This window comes from Salvelinus alpinus, chromosome 15 (genome assembly GCF_045679555.1).
Source record: "Salvelinus alpinus chromosome 15, SLU_Salpinus.1, whole genome shotgun sequence".
NCBI lineage: Eukaryota > Metazoa > Chordata > Actinopteri > Salmoniformes > Salmonidae > Salvelinus > Salvelinus alpinus.
This window is the reverse complement of record NC_092100.1, coordinates 16,428,011-16,445,478: the sequence shown is the minus strand read 5'-3', so window position 1 is coordinate 16,445,478 and position 17,468 is coordinate 16,428,011. Positions and strand designations below refer to the sequence as shown.

The window sequence follows — 17,468 nt, the reverse complement described above, 5'->3', positions numbered from 1 at the left end:
CTTGGAACATACAAGACAAACTGGCACAGAGGGAAAGATAACACAGGGATATATACACCAGGGAAAACAAGCGACACCTGGAGGGGGTGGAGACAATAACAAGGACAGGTGAAACTGATCAGGGTGTGACATTAAGTAGCTTTCATGAACGTGGCTTAAATTTGGCGTAGATAGTAGGAGACTATGGAGTCCTGGAGTAAGGTAAGTGAGCCTAAATGAGAACACCTGGGATTAGCCAGAGAATTTCATGAGAATGAAATATCTGAAGGAAGAACATGAAATGAAGATGAGAAATCTACAGGTTGAATTAGATACGAAGTTGGAAGAGAGAGACAATAACGAGACAATTGTGACGACCAGCCATGGTGAACAATATGACATGTAAAAAATGAATGTCTCGTCGTTTGGATATTCATGAGTGAGTTTTATTGATCACCACAAACTACATTTTAAACCAGCCTTGGTTTAGTCACTCATTTAAAATCTGCTGCACACTATTTTAATTTTGTACAGAACAAACATTATCAAATCAAAAATAAGCCATAATGAATACATTCCATATTTAAATGCATCTCATCTAGTTGAAGTGCTGCAATGTGAAAGCAACTCTGTATGCAAGTCCTCATTGGTCATTGCCTGCCTCAGCCATGGACACATCTGCTTGATCCTGATCTTCCATTGGAGGATCAGGATAGCAATGCTGCTTCAGGTAGTTGTGCAGCACAGCTGTAGCAATGATCACCTTGCAGCATATTTTTAGCTTGAAACTAAGTGTATTGCGGTAACACTGGAATTGACTTTTCCATACTCCAAACATGCATTCGACAATCCCTCTCGTGCGGATATGAGCTTGGTTGTATCTTTGCTGCTCAGCGGTTGTGGGATTTATGTATGGCGATTAATAAAAGGTTACTCTGACCATATCCACTGTCACCAAGTAGTAGTCCACTATGTTGTCCTCTCTGAAGCTGAGCACACAATGAAGAGCTGCATCTTTCCAACGGGCAACAATGTTTGAAAACTCTACATTAGGTGTGCATACACCCTGAACATTGATGGAAAACCAGTTCTTACGGTTACTGTACTCCTCAACATCAGGAGTTGATGGACACTTGATGGGAACGTGACATCCATCTATACAGCCAATCACACCTGGGAAATGCCCATATTCATAGAATTGCAATTTATAGTTGGCTTTTGGCCAGCAGAATCAGGAAACTTGATGTGAGGACTCCAGAGTTCACAAATGTCCCAGCAGACTTTGAACTATTCTACACCGTTGCTTCTCTGGCACCACATAAATCAACAGTTTCACGATGAAAGATTCCAGATGCCAAAAACCTCAGTGATCAGAACTTGGAGAGAATTGGGTAATGGCCTTCCTCTTTGAGACCGAGAGGAAAGTCTAGGCTCAAGCGAAGATATCTCCAATGCATTTTCTTTCTACATACGAAAGAGGTTTCAAAGCTATTTCAAAGTAATTTAATGGATTACTCCTATCCGCAAGTACTCGTCTCGCTGGCCTCTGTAGTGCAGTTTGGTCTTCATTTAAAAATTCCAAATAGCCAAATGCTCCCTCACAAACAGTACTAAGCAGAAGTTAAACCTGCCTCTTTGAAGGATTCATTTGAACTGCAATTTAGTCCTAGAGTAGCTCTAATCCTCCCTCTTGCAATCGGCTTTGTTTAACTGAAAGACTTGGGAATTTTCTGGAAAGTTACTGGAATTTTGCAACCCTAATTGTGTTTGACAAGGATTGCGGTTCTGAAAACAGAGGTAAAACTAAACTTAGTAAATATACTAATATAAACAGTGCAATATTGTCAGTACATCTTTCCTGCAGTCAAATGGCCAAATAGCCCTTTAGTTGCCTCATGGGTGGAATGTTAATATTTTTTATATTCATATTTTTCTAAATGTGATGTTTGTGGTGTCAAACAGTTGTTATATGTCAGTCTACTGTTATGTATATAAAGTGTAAAATTTTGGGATGCAAACTCAAAATGTAAAATATTTCAACTCGATATCTGACATGGAACAGGTACCTTTTTTAAAGCCGAAAACCATGTGTGTGTGAGGTGTATACTTTTGTTTTCGAAGTAGATTTGTTTAAGACTACCAAGAAACACTGTGACCCTGATTTAGCCCACTGTAGTAAAAGGTTAGCATGAGCGATATACACAGAAATTAGCCAAGCACCACAAGTGAGAAATGCTAACAAATAGCTAATCACTAACAGGCATGCTAAATACTAATTCATTCTGAATGGAAATGCTAATGTTAGCGCTAACACGAGCGGGAGAGCGAGCTAACTATTTTTAGATGCATGCACAATAAAATATCAGACACATATTGTGACTTGGAGCCTGAGTTTGTATTTATTTAACCTTTCACGGCTACTAACCCCGGATCCGGGAGCACCCCCCACCCCCCACACACTGATTAGCATAGCTAGCATAGCTTCACAAGTAGATAGTAGCATCTAAATATCATTAAATCACAAGTCCAAGACACCAGATGAAAGATACAGATCTTGTGAATAAAGCCACCATTTCAGATTTTTAAAATGTTTTACAGGGAAGACAAAATATGTAAATCTATTAGCTAAACACGTTAGCAAAATACACCACTATTCTAACTCCATCAGTTTCTTACTCCTTCAGGTGCTATCACCAATTCGGCTCAACTAAGATATTGATAGCCAATAACCTATAAAAAAAACCATCAGATGACAGTCTGATAACAATTCATGGTATAGGATAGTTTTTGTTAGAAAAAAGTGCATATTTCAGGTAGAAATCACAGTTTACAATTGCACCGACCATCACAAATCCACTAGAATTACTAGATAGAGCAACGTGTATGACCAATTTACTCATCATAAAACATTTCATAAAAATAGACAAAGCATAGCAATGGAAAGACCCAGTTCTTGTGATTTCAGACCATATTTCAGATTTTCTAAGCGTTTTTCAGCGAAAACACAATAAATCGATAAGTTAGCATACTACATGTGCAAACGTTACCAGAGCATCGATTCCAGCCAAAGAGCGCTATAACGTAATCACCGCCAAAAGATATTAATTTTTTCACTAACCTTCTCAGAATTCTTCCGATGACACTCCTGTAACATCATTTTACAACATACATATACAGTTTGTTCGAAAAGGTGCATATTTAGCCATACAAAACCGTGGTTACACAATAAAAATACTAGGAAATCAAGCCTCAATATGTCTGACGTCATCTATCAGAGTGATCTAGTTTAATTGAAAGCTAATCATATACTTGACTAAAAAATACAGGGTAGACAGGAATCGAAAGACAAATTAGTTCTTAATGCAACCGCTGATTTACATTTTTAAAATTATCCTTACTTTTCAATACAGGGTTCGCCAGGTGAAGCTATACCAAACAAAATGGCGAAATATGCGTTTAAAATATTTCGACAGAAACACGGTTTATCATATTAAATATTGCTTACTTTGAGCTGTTCTTCCATCATATTCTTGGGCAATGTATCCTTTCTATGTTATAAACGTCTTTTGGTCGATAGATGTCCTCTGTCCTTCGAAATGTCCACCACCAACGACCGACACCCCGAAACGTTTCCGAAGCTAAAAAGGGCACGACAAAGAAATTCCTCAAAATCGCACTAAACGGATATAAATTGCTATAAAACGGTTCAAATTAACTACATTATGATGTTTTTAACAACTATAACGACTGAAAACATGACCGGAGAAATATCACTCTCTAAAAAACGATTTGGAACGAGGCAAGTCCGATGGCCTTCACGCTTCAGGCGCACGACGAGAAAGGGCGGTCTCTATACATTTTGGTCTTTTATAATGGCTGTGAATGTCCCATCGATTTCATTGAAAACGTGATGACGTACAGACACCCAGAGGAAGACGTAGGCAGTGTCGGTTTCTTCATAGCATTCACTGTCGCCTTAAAAACAGACTCCAGATCAGAGGTAAAAATTTCTGAAATCTGAACCCTGTCATGAAAAGTGCTGTAGAAATTGTTCTGTACCACTCAGAGACAAAATTCCAACTTCTATAGAAACTAGAAGGTGTTTTCTATCCAATAATAACAATAATATGCATATTGTACGATCAAGAATTTAGCACGAGGCAGTTTAATTTGGAGACCCAAATATGCTAATGCGGAACAGCACCCCCTATAGTTGCAAGAAGTTAACTAAGCAAGTCAATTAAGAACAAATTCTTATTTACAATGACGACCTAGGAACAGTGGGTTAATTGCCTTGTTAAGGGGCAGAACGACAGATTTTTACCGGGGATTCGATCTAGCAACCTTTCGGTTACAGGCCCAATGCTCTAAACACTAGGACAACCTTCCTCCCCGGGCAGGTAGCCTAGGCCTGATTGGGCTACAGACTGTGAGCTAGGGGATATTAAGGTTATCAGGACGGAAAGCTCTGGGCCTACTGTGATAACTGGAGACCTAGCATAGCAGGTGACTGAAGACACTAGGTGATCAGGGAACTGAGGCCTAAGATGCTCTGGACCTACTGGGACTATAGGGGCTATAGACTGAGGACCTAGTAGGACAGAAGGTGAGGTGTCACCTATGACAGGATACTGGACACCTCGGTGAGGTGAGTCCTCTACGGGGACATCAGGTGGGTCTCCCAAGGCTGGAATTAGCGGGACACAGTTCAGAGGGGCTAACATAAACCCCAAGACTGCGACAGGCAGGTCCCACCAGGCCGGGGCTGACAGGACCTGGAGAGCAGACATAGACTGTAAAGACTGGGCTGTAAAGAGAAGCATGTTGGAGCACGGTGGGGTGCTCCCCGAGGGTTGAACCAGTTGAGACTCCATAGCAGGAGCTGGATGAAGCACAGCGGTGGGAGTGGCGAGCTGAGACTCCATGGCAGGAGCGGGTGTAGTAAGCCCCACTACTAACTTGAGCTCAATGGTCAGAGCAGGCTTGATCTTCATGGCTGGGATCAGCTGGAGCACAGTGGTGGGGTGCTCCACCAGGGTGAGCTCTGATAGGTCCTGGAGAATGCTGTATCTCCGCTGTGAGGGAGTCCACAGCAAGGGTTGGATCCAAGACCAAGGCTGATGGTGAAGCTGATGTGGAAGGCTGTAGCTTCTCAAGCAACTTCTGACATCTGGCTTCGTGGAGTTGGCCGCGCTGGTGCTGCAGAACCTCGATCTGGCGCTTCTGTTGCAGTATCTGTTGCATGACAATCTCTGATGTCATGTTTTTGGGCAGCTTGGTGGCCCAGGTCCCTGTTCTACCCCTCTAAGACACCTTTCAGTTGTAAGAGGAGATAACTGTTGGACTGCTGAGGCAGTCGGGTGACAACTGGCAGTGTCCATCAGGTAAGTACTGGCAATGGTGGACTGTAGGAACCTTCCATCTTCCTGACCACTTCTATGAGCGCATCAATCTCGTTACGCTGGCTGTGTAAACACAGTGCGTGCTCTCCGATGGTGAATGGCAGTCCACGCTCAGGTCAACGCTGATCCCGGTGATATCGGGTCGAGGTTCGATGCTGATCCTCAGGATCTCTGGTCGAGGTTCGAGGTTAGCTTGAGGTGGGAACCCGGTGAATTAGCACTTGGTGAAAAGGCTGAGGCTCTATCCTGCTGGTCAGCCTTGGTGGTGACTTGGACCGGTGATGAGTCGTTGAAGGGGAAGAAGGCCATTTTGAAGGCAGTATGTCATGTCTTGAGTGCTCAAGAGAACCGTCTAGCTGCTCTCCCTCGTAGGAGTGGTAAGTGTATGTGTGTGGTAGTCTGTTCCTTGACTCGTAGCCATGCCATAGTTTTCAAGATATTGTGGCAGGTGAGCTGGTCGCTGCAGATGGACCACATCTTGTCGAGGATCTTCTCTGTTAACTGGCATCCTTGGGCTGTAGCAGTTACTGGATCCGGCTCGAAAGGACCAGAAAAAAATAGGTGGGGAAACGTAGGCGCTGGTTTTAGGCCGGTAGCAACCACCACAGGGTGTCCGTCCAGAACATGAGGAAGCAGTATTTCAGTTCTAGGAGGTTTCAATTATGATACACACACAAATACAACACCACTCTTACAGTAATGGTGTCTAACAATGATTGTTTTCCCTCTTTGTTTTCAGAATCACAGACTATAGCACTGATACTGTATGAATGACATGACTAACAAGCTAGCACAGGCTTGTATATAACAGCACGGGCTGTACCACTGTAGCAGGAAATGTGTGTTCACATGACAACCTACACAGGCTATGGAACTTGTAGAAATGGTAAATATACTAATGTAAACAATGCAGTATTGTAAGTACGTCTACACAACATGAACACATTAACCATGAGCAGTGTACACAGAAAATAGCCTCGCAACACTCGTGTGAACTGTGGTTTATTGCTACAGGAATGCTAAATACTAATGCATTCTGAATGGAAATTCTAACGCTAGCGAGCTAGCTAACAATCCCCACATAAATGATGATTACAACAATAGGCAATCTTAAACTCCGAAATCAACAAGACATAAACATATTCAGGCACTTACTTTTAGATGTACGCACAGTAAAATATCAAACAGCAAAGGTGTGTTACCACAGGAGTAGGAGTGCTCGTCATGGTAGGGAAAGCATGTTTCTGACATCTTGCCTGCCCGTGCTGGTGTCCTACACTGAATGTCCCGGGAATTCTATTGTTGATAGGCTGATATAATACTGATTGGTGTGACCTTGACCAATAGGAACTAAAAGAATGGTGAATAATGTTTTGTGCCATTTTGGTGTCAATTTTCTTCTAAGTAAGAATAGAGAATGTTTATGAACACGGCTACATGCATGTGGATGCTACCATGATTATGGATAATTATGAATGAACCGTGAATTAAAAAGTTACAGAGGCACAAGGATCATACCTCCTAAAAAACTGTTGAGCTGACAGTCACTGGAGGCCATCGGGGTGTGTACATGTGAGGATCTTGATTTAGAGAAATGTGGGGACACGCTCTCTTGAAGGAAGGGGGTAGTTTAGCACATTAATCAGCTTTATAACCAGTGTAGAGCCTAACCGGCATACATAGGCTGCGTGTGAGTTTAACATTTGGGGTAAGCATTTATCATTAAAATGTTAACCTCCCCTGTTATTGTTAATGATAAGCTGTTAGAAAGGCATCTTACTCATCATTATTCATGATTTATTCATGATTTTTCTTAATCATGGCCTTATCAAGATTTATTTTGAAATGTTCAGAAACATCTTAGAAGGAAATTATTCAAGTCACCATTCACCGTTTAGTTCCTATTGTGCAAAACAGCATAATTATAATTTTTTTTAACTGCAAATGCATCCAACAAGATTAGAGCCTCAAACTTGATGTAGTCATTGTGTGCAAGGAATATGGGACCAAATCCTAAACCTTCGACTGCTTTTATACACTATAAGAGAATTTGTCCAAATATTTATGACTTAATAACATGGGGGGAACTAGATAAAGTGTTTTCATTTCTAAACTATAAAATAGATATGTATAAAAGAAAAACTCAAACAATAGGTGACATTCTGTACTGTCGCCTCATCTGACACATTTGATCTCAAGTCCAAAATGCTGTAGTATAGAGTCTAATTTAAATTTTAGCTTCAATGTCCAGAAACAAATTGAGGGGAGTGAGTGTACTTCATCTGTCACGCCAAAGCGGTACAGTAAATGATATCATATGCATGCATCTTTATATTATAAATGTTATAAAGTATATAAGCACAAGGTATTGGGTCAAGCACTTTACTTTGTAGTAAACATTGAAATCTAGACCTATTCATTAATCAAATTTAGCCAGAGCTCACCCAGATCAAGAAGATGGTGATGTGAGATGCCATCTGTCGGAAAACTAGTAATTCAAAAACTGATCAATATTAAAAATGTGACAAAATAACTCAATTTGGCTGAAGTGACACTTCTCATCAACCAATTCTGCATGCAATGTCAGTTTGTCACGCCACAGTTTCCTGATGGAAACAAGAAGTGACACTCTTCAAAAGATCACATGGTTATGAAAAATGGTTGCATGGACTGAACGATATATTGCAAAACTATCACTACCACAATATTGAGAGAAAAAAAAGTTTTATTAACAAGGCATCAGATCTATAAACTAATGACTAGACAAGCAGTCAGATGAAGGGCCATGATCAATAGGGCACAACAATGTTTTGAAACAAAAAGCAGAAATGACACTGTCTTGCTGTCTTGGTAAAAAACGAATGACCAAGAGAGTAGACATGTGTTGTGCATGTTTTCAGATTCAAGGGTTGTGTGGTAGTGTAGGAGTACAATTACACACATGGATAACATATAGAGGTATAAGATAGGTGAACAGTATAATTACATTTGCATTTGGGTCATTTAGCAGACGCTCTTGTCCAGAGTGACTTACAACTTGGTGTATTCACCTTATGATATCCAGTGGAACAACCATTTTACAATGGTGCATCTAACTCTTTTAAGGGGGGGGGGGTTAGAAGGATTACTTTGTCCTATCCTGGGTATTCCTTGGAGAGGTGGGGTTTCAGGTGTCTTCGGAAGGTGGTGATTGACTCCGCTGACCTGGCGTCGTGAGGGAGTTTGTTCCACCATTGGGGTACCAGAGCAGACATAGACATAATAACATACATGTCAGACAGAGTGACGCCTAGAGGTAATTGGACACGCTGGGATAGAGGGTCCAGCCACTATTATAAACAAATTGAAAGCAGATGGTGGTGAATGACTTCATAGGGGACGGACAATACTGTGTGTATAAATAGAGTAGCTGGAGTTCTGAGAAAGTGTGGGTTCCGCGGGGTGTGTTCCGCGGGGACATGCCAGTGGGCTGTACAGTTGTAATAAAGAGCATGTTTGATTTTAAAAGTTCTGGTAAGCGTTGTATTTGAAAATGATTTTCCACGACATAATTGGCGAGCTAGCCAGGAGCTGATAGGGACTGGGACGTTCTTGGCTGATGATGGGTTCTTTGGACAATCTAAACAAACAGAGGTGGCCGCCCAACTAGACGGTAAGCAAGTTCTTACAATAGTTGAAATGTTTGTGTAAAATTGCTCCAGAGATACTGTCTCAGCGAGAGGAGCGCCACGTAAGTCTCTCTTTCAAATTTCCTAAAATGAAACCAGTAAATACAAAAGAACTTTTAAATTCAATGAATTTGCATGTATGTGTAATTTGGGGAATGGTATTAAATGTAAATGTATGCGCATGTATAGAGACTGAGTGAATAGGTGCTGTGAACTTTGCTTGTGTTAGATGTAGAGTGAGCATGCATGCGCTCGTTCAGATCAGACCGTTCGAATGTGTAGCTTAAATGATGCGGTTGTTTGCGCATCTGGCTGAAATGGCTGGTTAACATTTTTGAAAAGGTCTGCTTGGGTGGGATATTCACAGCGCGGCAGAAGGGTCTGTTGGTGAATATTTAGTAGTTAAATTAATATTTCATGGTTACCGCTTTGAAAGAAGGACTGAACGGATGAAATATTTAGAAGGCAGGAAGAACGTTAGCCCGATTGTGCGGCGTTCAACTGCAAAAGTAGCTTATACAGTCAAAGCATAAAACAGTAGGTTGTAGGAAAACGTTAGCCCGATTGTGCGGCGTTCAACTACAAAAGTAGCTTATACAGTCAAAGCATAAAACAGTAGGTTGTAGGAAAACGTTAGCCCGATTGTGCGGCGTTCAACTGCAAAAGTAACTTATACGGTCAAAGCATAAATTAGTAGGTTGTAGGAAAACGTTAGCCCGATTGTGCGGCGTTCAACTGCAAAAGTAACTTATACGGTCAAAACATAAATCAGTAGTTAAATAAATATTCATAGTTTCCGCTCTGAAATGAGGACTGTATGAGTGAAGTAGTAGGTGCAGGAAAAACGTTGGCCCGATTGTGCGGCGTTCAAATGCAAAAGAAATCCTGCGAATAAAAAACCGCTCTGTCTAGCTACCAGGGTTTGGTAATTCAGTAGGTCATGCCACAATACTACTCTAAGAATAGAAGAAAAGATAAGTATTGGGGGTTGAATAGGATATGAAGACAAGCTGATCCGATTAGACAGTAGTCTCGTCATATTGTAGAAGTCTAGGCTTATGTAGAAGGAAGTGAATTAAGTCAATAAAGAAAGACTGAGTTGTTTTGAGGTAAAAACAAAGGGATTGAATGAACGGATGAAACATAAAAGGATGAATGATAATGTTGTAAGAAATGAGTAGATCTGTGTAAAAATAGAAGATTAGGAAGGAAAGACAAGTTGTGTGTGTGTGTAGACAGAACGTCCAGGAGAGGGAGCGCGCAGCTCTCCTGTGACAGAGTAGAGTTGATGAAGGGTGTCGTTAACTGATATTAGGCAGAGGGAAAGAAGTTAAGAAACATCGAAGTAAAATAAGTTATAAGCAAGGATAAAAACACTGATGTGATAAAGTAGTAAGCGACCATAGTAAAATTACTAAAAAGGTATCAAAATAAATAATGAATAAAAATAATTAAAGAGGAGTTAACCGAATGTTATAATATGAATAGAACAGTGTGGTAACAAAACAGAAAGTAGAATCGTTGATAAAATGAAATTGTACTATAAAGTTAAAAACGAATCTAGGTTAGTTAAGGTAAATAGTGATAAATAGTGAAATTCAGGACAGATTAAGGATTCACGAACGGTGTAACAAAGGAAGAGGAAAAAACAGGCCGTTGATCACTCTGTGTCTACAGAAGCTACGGTCTAAAAATAGCCTGCAGGGTAGACAGCGGTGCAAAATCGAGTGGCCAGGATAAAAAGGAGAACAGGGGTGGCTTGACTCACTAGTAAATTGACCATAGGATCAAACAATAAGAATATGGAGAAGAGGTAAGAAAGTAGAGACAAAATAAATAAATAAAGGTAATAGTAAGACGTTAGATAGAGATCTTAACGGAGCGGGCAGTGGACCTGTGTGGCTCAGTTGGTAGAGCATGGTGCTTACAAACGCCTGGGTTGAGTGTTCAATTCCCACGGGGGGACCAGGATGAATATGTATGAACTTTCCAATTTGTAAGTCGCTCTGGATAAGAGCATCTGCTAAATGACTTAAATGTAACGTAAATGTAATATTAACAATATGTACACTTTCTTTTCCAGAAAGAATAAGGGAAAAAAAGGGTTTTTTAATCTTCTCTGGTCAACAATGTCATTGGAGACTGCATTACTGTGGAAAGCAGTTAATTAAAGTCAGCCGCTTTAAAAATAAAAATATCTGGATAAGGCTAAAACATGGAGTTCTGGATGAGTGAGTCCAGTCCCTTTGCGATTATTGGCTTATGATTTACTACTAAGTGCACCATGTACTGGGAATGAATATACATTAGTAGGTTTATTGGAAGGGTTTTTTCCAATTCAGTTTCAAATTGGGTATGCAAAAGGATGAACATGTTTTTGAAAAATGTATTTAAGTTGCTCCTAAAGAAAGGGGGAGTGGAAACATATTAATGGTCTCAAAATGCCCTGAATCCTAGGAATTTCTTGTAAAAGACTGATCACCTTTTACTGGAAATTGTTGGAACAGGTGGGATATACTTATAAAATGTTTAAGACACCAGACTCTATTCAAACTGTATAATTACTTTGAAAATCTATTATGTCCCTGGGAAAATTATGAAGAGTTGTACCCTTAAATTGAATAAGTTATTCGAATAGGTTTATTTTAATTTTTATTTTCGATATAACATGGGTTCATAGGTAAAACTATCAGTTCTTTGGGGTTATGGTCTTTGGGGGAATACACAAATGTGTTTTGTTCATTATGCATATAAAAAGTGTTGAAAGTTTTTCTAAAGGGTTTATTGGAGTGTGGGTTTCTGTAAGGGTTTTGTTGATAACTACATCATCTGTAATTCATCTGAGAGATCACCAGTAGAATAAGGGAGTTGTCATGAAAGGTGACGTCAGAATGCTTTAGGGCATGGGAGAGAATATCACCACTAGTGGGTGTGGAGCTCATACCCGCCCTAATCGACTGAATAGTGAGGGACAACTGTGTCTGATGACCTGTGAACTGTATCTAAAAAAAAAAAAAGACATGCTGAAATTATGTTATATTTGTTGGGAGAATAATGACTTAAGGTTATTGGGGTACTGATTTTTTTATTATCAGGCCACTCATGAGAGAAACTGAGACAAAAGGGCTATTGGGAAAATAGATAGTACTGGTAATAAAAGTGTTTAGTATAAATGTTAATTATTAAAGGGATGTTGTGTATTGAATAGATAAGGTCAAATTTGAGTTAAAGTAAACACTAAGGACTGTTATCCTGAATATTGGATTGGGAAAAGTATTTCAAAAAGAACTGTTTAGTTATTTGGATATAGAACTGTTTAACGTTAATAGGCCTAGGGAAGCTCTGGAAACTAATCCTGAGACAAGGTGGTTGACAAAACTTACAGAATTTTAGATTAAAGGTTTTTTGTTTCTTTCGTTTTATAATGTCATTGGAATTGGAATGATAAAATGTAATGTTTAATTGAATAAAAAGGTAGTCTGTTGTGCGAAGATACCCATGAATGAAGAAGAAAGAGACCAACAATAACTTGGGCATAGAATGACACGGATGGATGTTTTCTCCAGGTTTCATTTCTTTACAAATAGTGATAATATTGCACATGTGCAATAATTATTATAATTTTATTTTTATTTTTTTTTCTCTTTTTCTCGTTTGGTCAATTTATTTTTGTTTTGAGGAACATAAGGTTGTGTATATGTTCCTGAGGAGGGACTGATATAAATGATATATAAATTGACTTAAGGATGTTTTAAGTATGTATCAAACAATGGCAGTTATGGGTTAGGGGACTTATAAATGAAGGTAATGGTAGTAAAGGGGTGTTATTTCTAGAAATATGTATAAAAATAGAGATAATTCACAGAAAAGGAAAGACAGCTGGCTGTGTAAAATATAGGGACAATTCTAAAAGTAAATAGAACAATTCACATATCTAAAGATATGGTAAAAAGAATAAGTGGTGGCATTTTGAACATTAGAGCAAAAGTTTAAGAAACTTATGACATAGTTTTGTTAGGATTGGATATTCTTCCAACTGGAAGACGCTTGACTGATTACATGTTATTTTACAGCAGTTGATGTAGGGAACATCATTTGATTATCATTGAATATTTCTGTGGCAGGAGGCCAGGTATTTGAGGCAGAATGGTTACATAGGGCTGTTATTAAAAATTAAGATTTAGTGATCTTGCTAATGTTGTCAGGAAATAACCCATGTGTTAGTGTGTATGTCCTCAGGAAAAAACAGCCAGAAATGGAAGGGCTTGGGCTGCATTCTGGAGACTGAGTGTACATCAAGATACACCAGGCTGGTGGTATACTTCTTACAACACTGCAGTGGTAAAGTTCTTTATGTCTCTCTTTGGTGGGTGCATAAGTCTCACGAGAAGTAAGGTCCAGCTGAATAATGGGTGAGCTTGAAAACACCATGACAGAGGATGTGGAATCAGAGAGAGAAAGAGAGAGAGATTAGATTCCACTATAGACATACTGGGTTGAGTTTGGAGGCTACTTGTTTTATTTTTAATACATCATGTGAAAGAGAATGGATAATAGGATATTATACTCTAAACAAACATGTTAAAGGGATTGATATGAAAGCATATACAGTGTTGAATTAATTCAAGAAGAGAGAATGTTAATTGTAGGTTATGCACATGATTATCAGTTGAAATGGAGTAGATGGGAAACTAAGTAAAAATGACATGATTTGGGAACACCTCTCAGAACCTGTGGCCGAAAGGGGAAGACTGGGTGGAAGCATGAGGAAGCTTTTTAGGGCTTTTATTTTTGTGGAGTCCAGCAGAAAAGTATCCTGGAGGCATAGAGTCAGGTAAAGAGAGAGTGGGAATTGTCATGGTCTCAGATTTCAGTTTGCATGAATATATTTATGCATAACACATAACATTGTCAATGCTGTTATGTTTTGTCTGTTGTTTTCCAAGTCTTATGTTTAGGAAACCAGAAGGAGAGGGGTTCGCCAGCTTCAGCTGGAATGTCTGTTTGTTGTGTGATGAGTGATGGAAGTAAGAGGATGTATGGTGCAATCTTAGAACAGAGGCCATAAGTCTCTAAGTATGAATGCTTCACAGAAAGTAGGCAGAAACCTGAACCAGGATGAGAGGTTCTGCGTCTGATGATCCAAGGGGACCAGAAGGACCTCTCTCAGTGGTACCAGGAGATCTAGTCCACGTTGGAGGGATCCGGAGGAAGTGGGATCAACCGAGGAGAGATGGACCCTATGAGGTGGCCAAAGCAACAAGAACGGCCGTCCAAGTGAAAAAGAAGCCAGACGTGGTACCATCTGACCCACTGCAGCTGAGTCCCAACAGAGAGAAGGATACAACCACATAGAGATGAGGACACTGAGGATGCTGATTCACCAGGAGGGAGCCTGGAGGGAGCAGGAGCAGCGGAAACGATTGAGATGCCAGGGAGGAGCCAAGAAAACAGTAAATCAAGTGAAAGCCAAAATATGACACGTGCACCGACTAATGCACCCAGAAGAGGAGGAGAGGCCTCACAAGGAACAGAATAAGAACGTTTCTTTCCTAAAATTGAAACCCTACCAGATGGAAGCTAAGTCCGGCTTGAGGAGGGAGCTTCAGGTGAAGAAAGAGGAGGAAAAGTCCCGCAAGCTGAAGAAAATGGGGATTACCCCACAATTGACTTTTAAACTTTTGAATGGCCTCCTTTACAGACAATTGATGTTAGAACAACAAAAGAATAATGACATTGACATACTAGAAGCAACAGTGAATGCTAGTATAGAAACAACAGACTAATGCACAATCAAGATGTATGGTGGGAGCAGGAAGAGAAGAATGGAATCAGCCGAACAATCCAAAAAGACTGACAAGGTTAGAATCTATGTTCCACCTCAATGTATAACAGAAGCAGGAGAACTGAAGTCTATCTCAATCATAAGGATCAAACCCTTATCGGAGATTGCACTCTGTGGATGGACACATCACCAAACAAAGGGAGAAGTTGTTTGGGACCCGAAAGGATGTGACCTGACATGAATCAAAGAAAAAGACGAGTAGGTGCTCATCATGAACAAGATTGAACCAGTGGAAGGTGAAGACCTACCCCTGCACCTGAACAGGAAGGACCTGTGACAACAACAAGGGTGGCGGCTGCTGTGACGACCACAGTAGCTACCACTAGATGACATCGACTGCCCTTACCAAGCAGACCACCGTGCCAACAAAGCAACCTGAGACATCAGTCAGGAGAGTTTTTACTGATATTTGAAACTTTCTGATAAACTCTAATGATCTACCTCAAGATAAGAACATTGAAAAAGCAACAGAATTAGATATATCAGAATCAGAACCACTCAGGGACACTACATGAGAAGAAGTAGTGAAGAAGGAGTGATACGAATGGGCTAAGTCTATGGCAAACAGACACAGAATGGACAATTGTATTTTGTGAAGAAAATCACCTTTGTCTGATCTTTTAATAGTCTCTGAACCAGCATCATGTAAAAACTGTGTAAGTTGTAAAAATGACTATTGTACCAATAGAAAGTATTCTATTCCCTTGTGTGACATAAAATGTAGGATTGTTCTGGGTAAGTACTAGGGGTAAAACTATATTGAATGAGACCATGCTGGGAGACAATGATTGTGTTGCCTATAATATTAGAACTGAATTAAATGTACCTCAATTAGACAGAGGTACCGTGGTTAAAGGAAAATATGAATGTTTTTACAGCCATGACACCGAAGGAATTGATGTAGGAAACACCACTGTAGAATGTGATACTATTGGGGTGTTAAGAGAATGTGGGAGTTCGTAAAAATAATGATAAAGGGTTGTGTGGTCACATAACTCAGGTTGCGCCATCTCTTAATATGTTGAAAAATCAAGACAGAGGTATTGCTGATAGTTTCTGGATGTGTGGAAAAAACTAACTGTTGAATGTATTGCCTGATGGATGGATTGGTCTTTGTGCCTTAGTTAGAGCAATTAAATAGGTTACTATTATTGAATCACTCCATGATGACTATGTTAAAACCTAGAGTTAAAAGGGTTTATGATAAGGATCCTGAGGTATACCTTAATGCAATTGGACTGCTTAGAGGTCTACTTAGGGATTTCAAGGCCAGAGAGGAGGTTAAATCAGGATTTGAATCTATATTTCTGTGGATAACACCAAATATGAACTTAGAATGGATTAATTATATATGATATAATCAACAGGGATTCATTAACTATACTTAATTGGCTCTTAGTGGAGAAGGGTGGAGTTTGTGTCATGTTTGCTAGGATGACCATCATGTTGGGAGGCGGGTTGTTGGCTTTGGGTATTGCATTTTGTTGTGTTATACCCCTGGTAAAGTCAATTGTGGTTCAGACAGCAGTTAAATAGATGTCTGTAAGGAGAGATGACCCTCCTGTGGTGATTGATCCTGTACCTGGGAGCTCAGGCCATTATACCAATAAATATGGAAAACTTTGCAATGCAGTTGGTGGACCTCTGGACTGCCCCTTTGGCAATCCAAACTGTCTCTATGGAGTGATGCCGGGAGGTGGTTCTGCTTGCCATGATTTCAGTAAGGATGGTCTGCCTGTATATGCTGTATTCCCAAATGCAGACGAATGTCTACTGGTACATGTCCACAAAGAGTGTCATTTGCGCCGTAAGTGCAAGTGGTGCACAAAATTTAATGTGGAAGGCCATGACCATCATGGAGACCCCGTGTTTTGCGCAAAATGTCAAAGAGGTGATTGTAGAATCTGTCAGGATGAGGACTGTGCTCCTATGTAAGGATTTTAGTATATCTATTTTTGTTTAAATTTGTGTTTTTGTATGTTTGGTTGAATTTTTAGATATGTATATCAATGAATATATATATGTTTTTCTTTAATTGAAGCTAGTTATGCCTTCTAAAAACTAGGTTAATTTCAAAAAACATGTTAGGTAACAGAGGGTTTTCCGGTTACAAGTGTCTATGGACCATGTCCTTAATCTTCTAAACAAAGGTTGGTATCATTGATATCACTTTATTAGAGAGGTGTCTGCGAGGGAGGATCATGTTGAAATGCTTAAATTTAGAATGATGTTGTGTCAATTTTCTTTTGTAACTGCATGTTGGTCTTTGATTTTTTCCTTATTCATTTATTATGATACTCCTTGTATTATTTTGATTTTCCACATAACTGAGATAACCTCAGGCAAGGCTAAGTACTTACACGCACATGCTTCATCAAATCTGTAATATTTTATCTTTCTTAATTTTTACACCTAATTAGATCTTTTACTCTTATGTAAACTGGAGATGTTTGGTCTAGTTCGGTTTTTATTAATGTTTCTAATTGGATCTTGTACTCCTATTTTAGTTTTAATCATTTGAGACTGTTTGGTCTAGTTGGTTTATGTGCTTTCTTCTGTTTTTGTATTTTCTTG

At 39.6% G+C, this 17,468-nt stretch overlaps 1 protein-coding gene across 1 annotated transcript in view; it reads right to left on the bottom strand.

The window, feature by feature from the left end:
- The window catches only part of LOC139540535 (B-cadherin-like), a 39,017-nt gene extending 31,042 nt beyond the window's left edge, over positions 1-7,975 (bottom strand). Inside the window, exon 1 of the mRNA XM_071344417.1 lies at positions 7,826-7,975. Coding sequence (XP_071200518.1) covers positions 7,826-7,858 — 33 coding nt within the window. The 5' untranslated portion in view covers positions 7,859-7,975. The remainder of the gene's footprint in view (positions 1-7,825) is intronic.
- Positions 7,976-17,468: the final 9,493 nt, after the last annotated feature.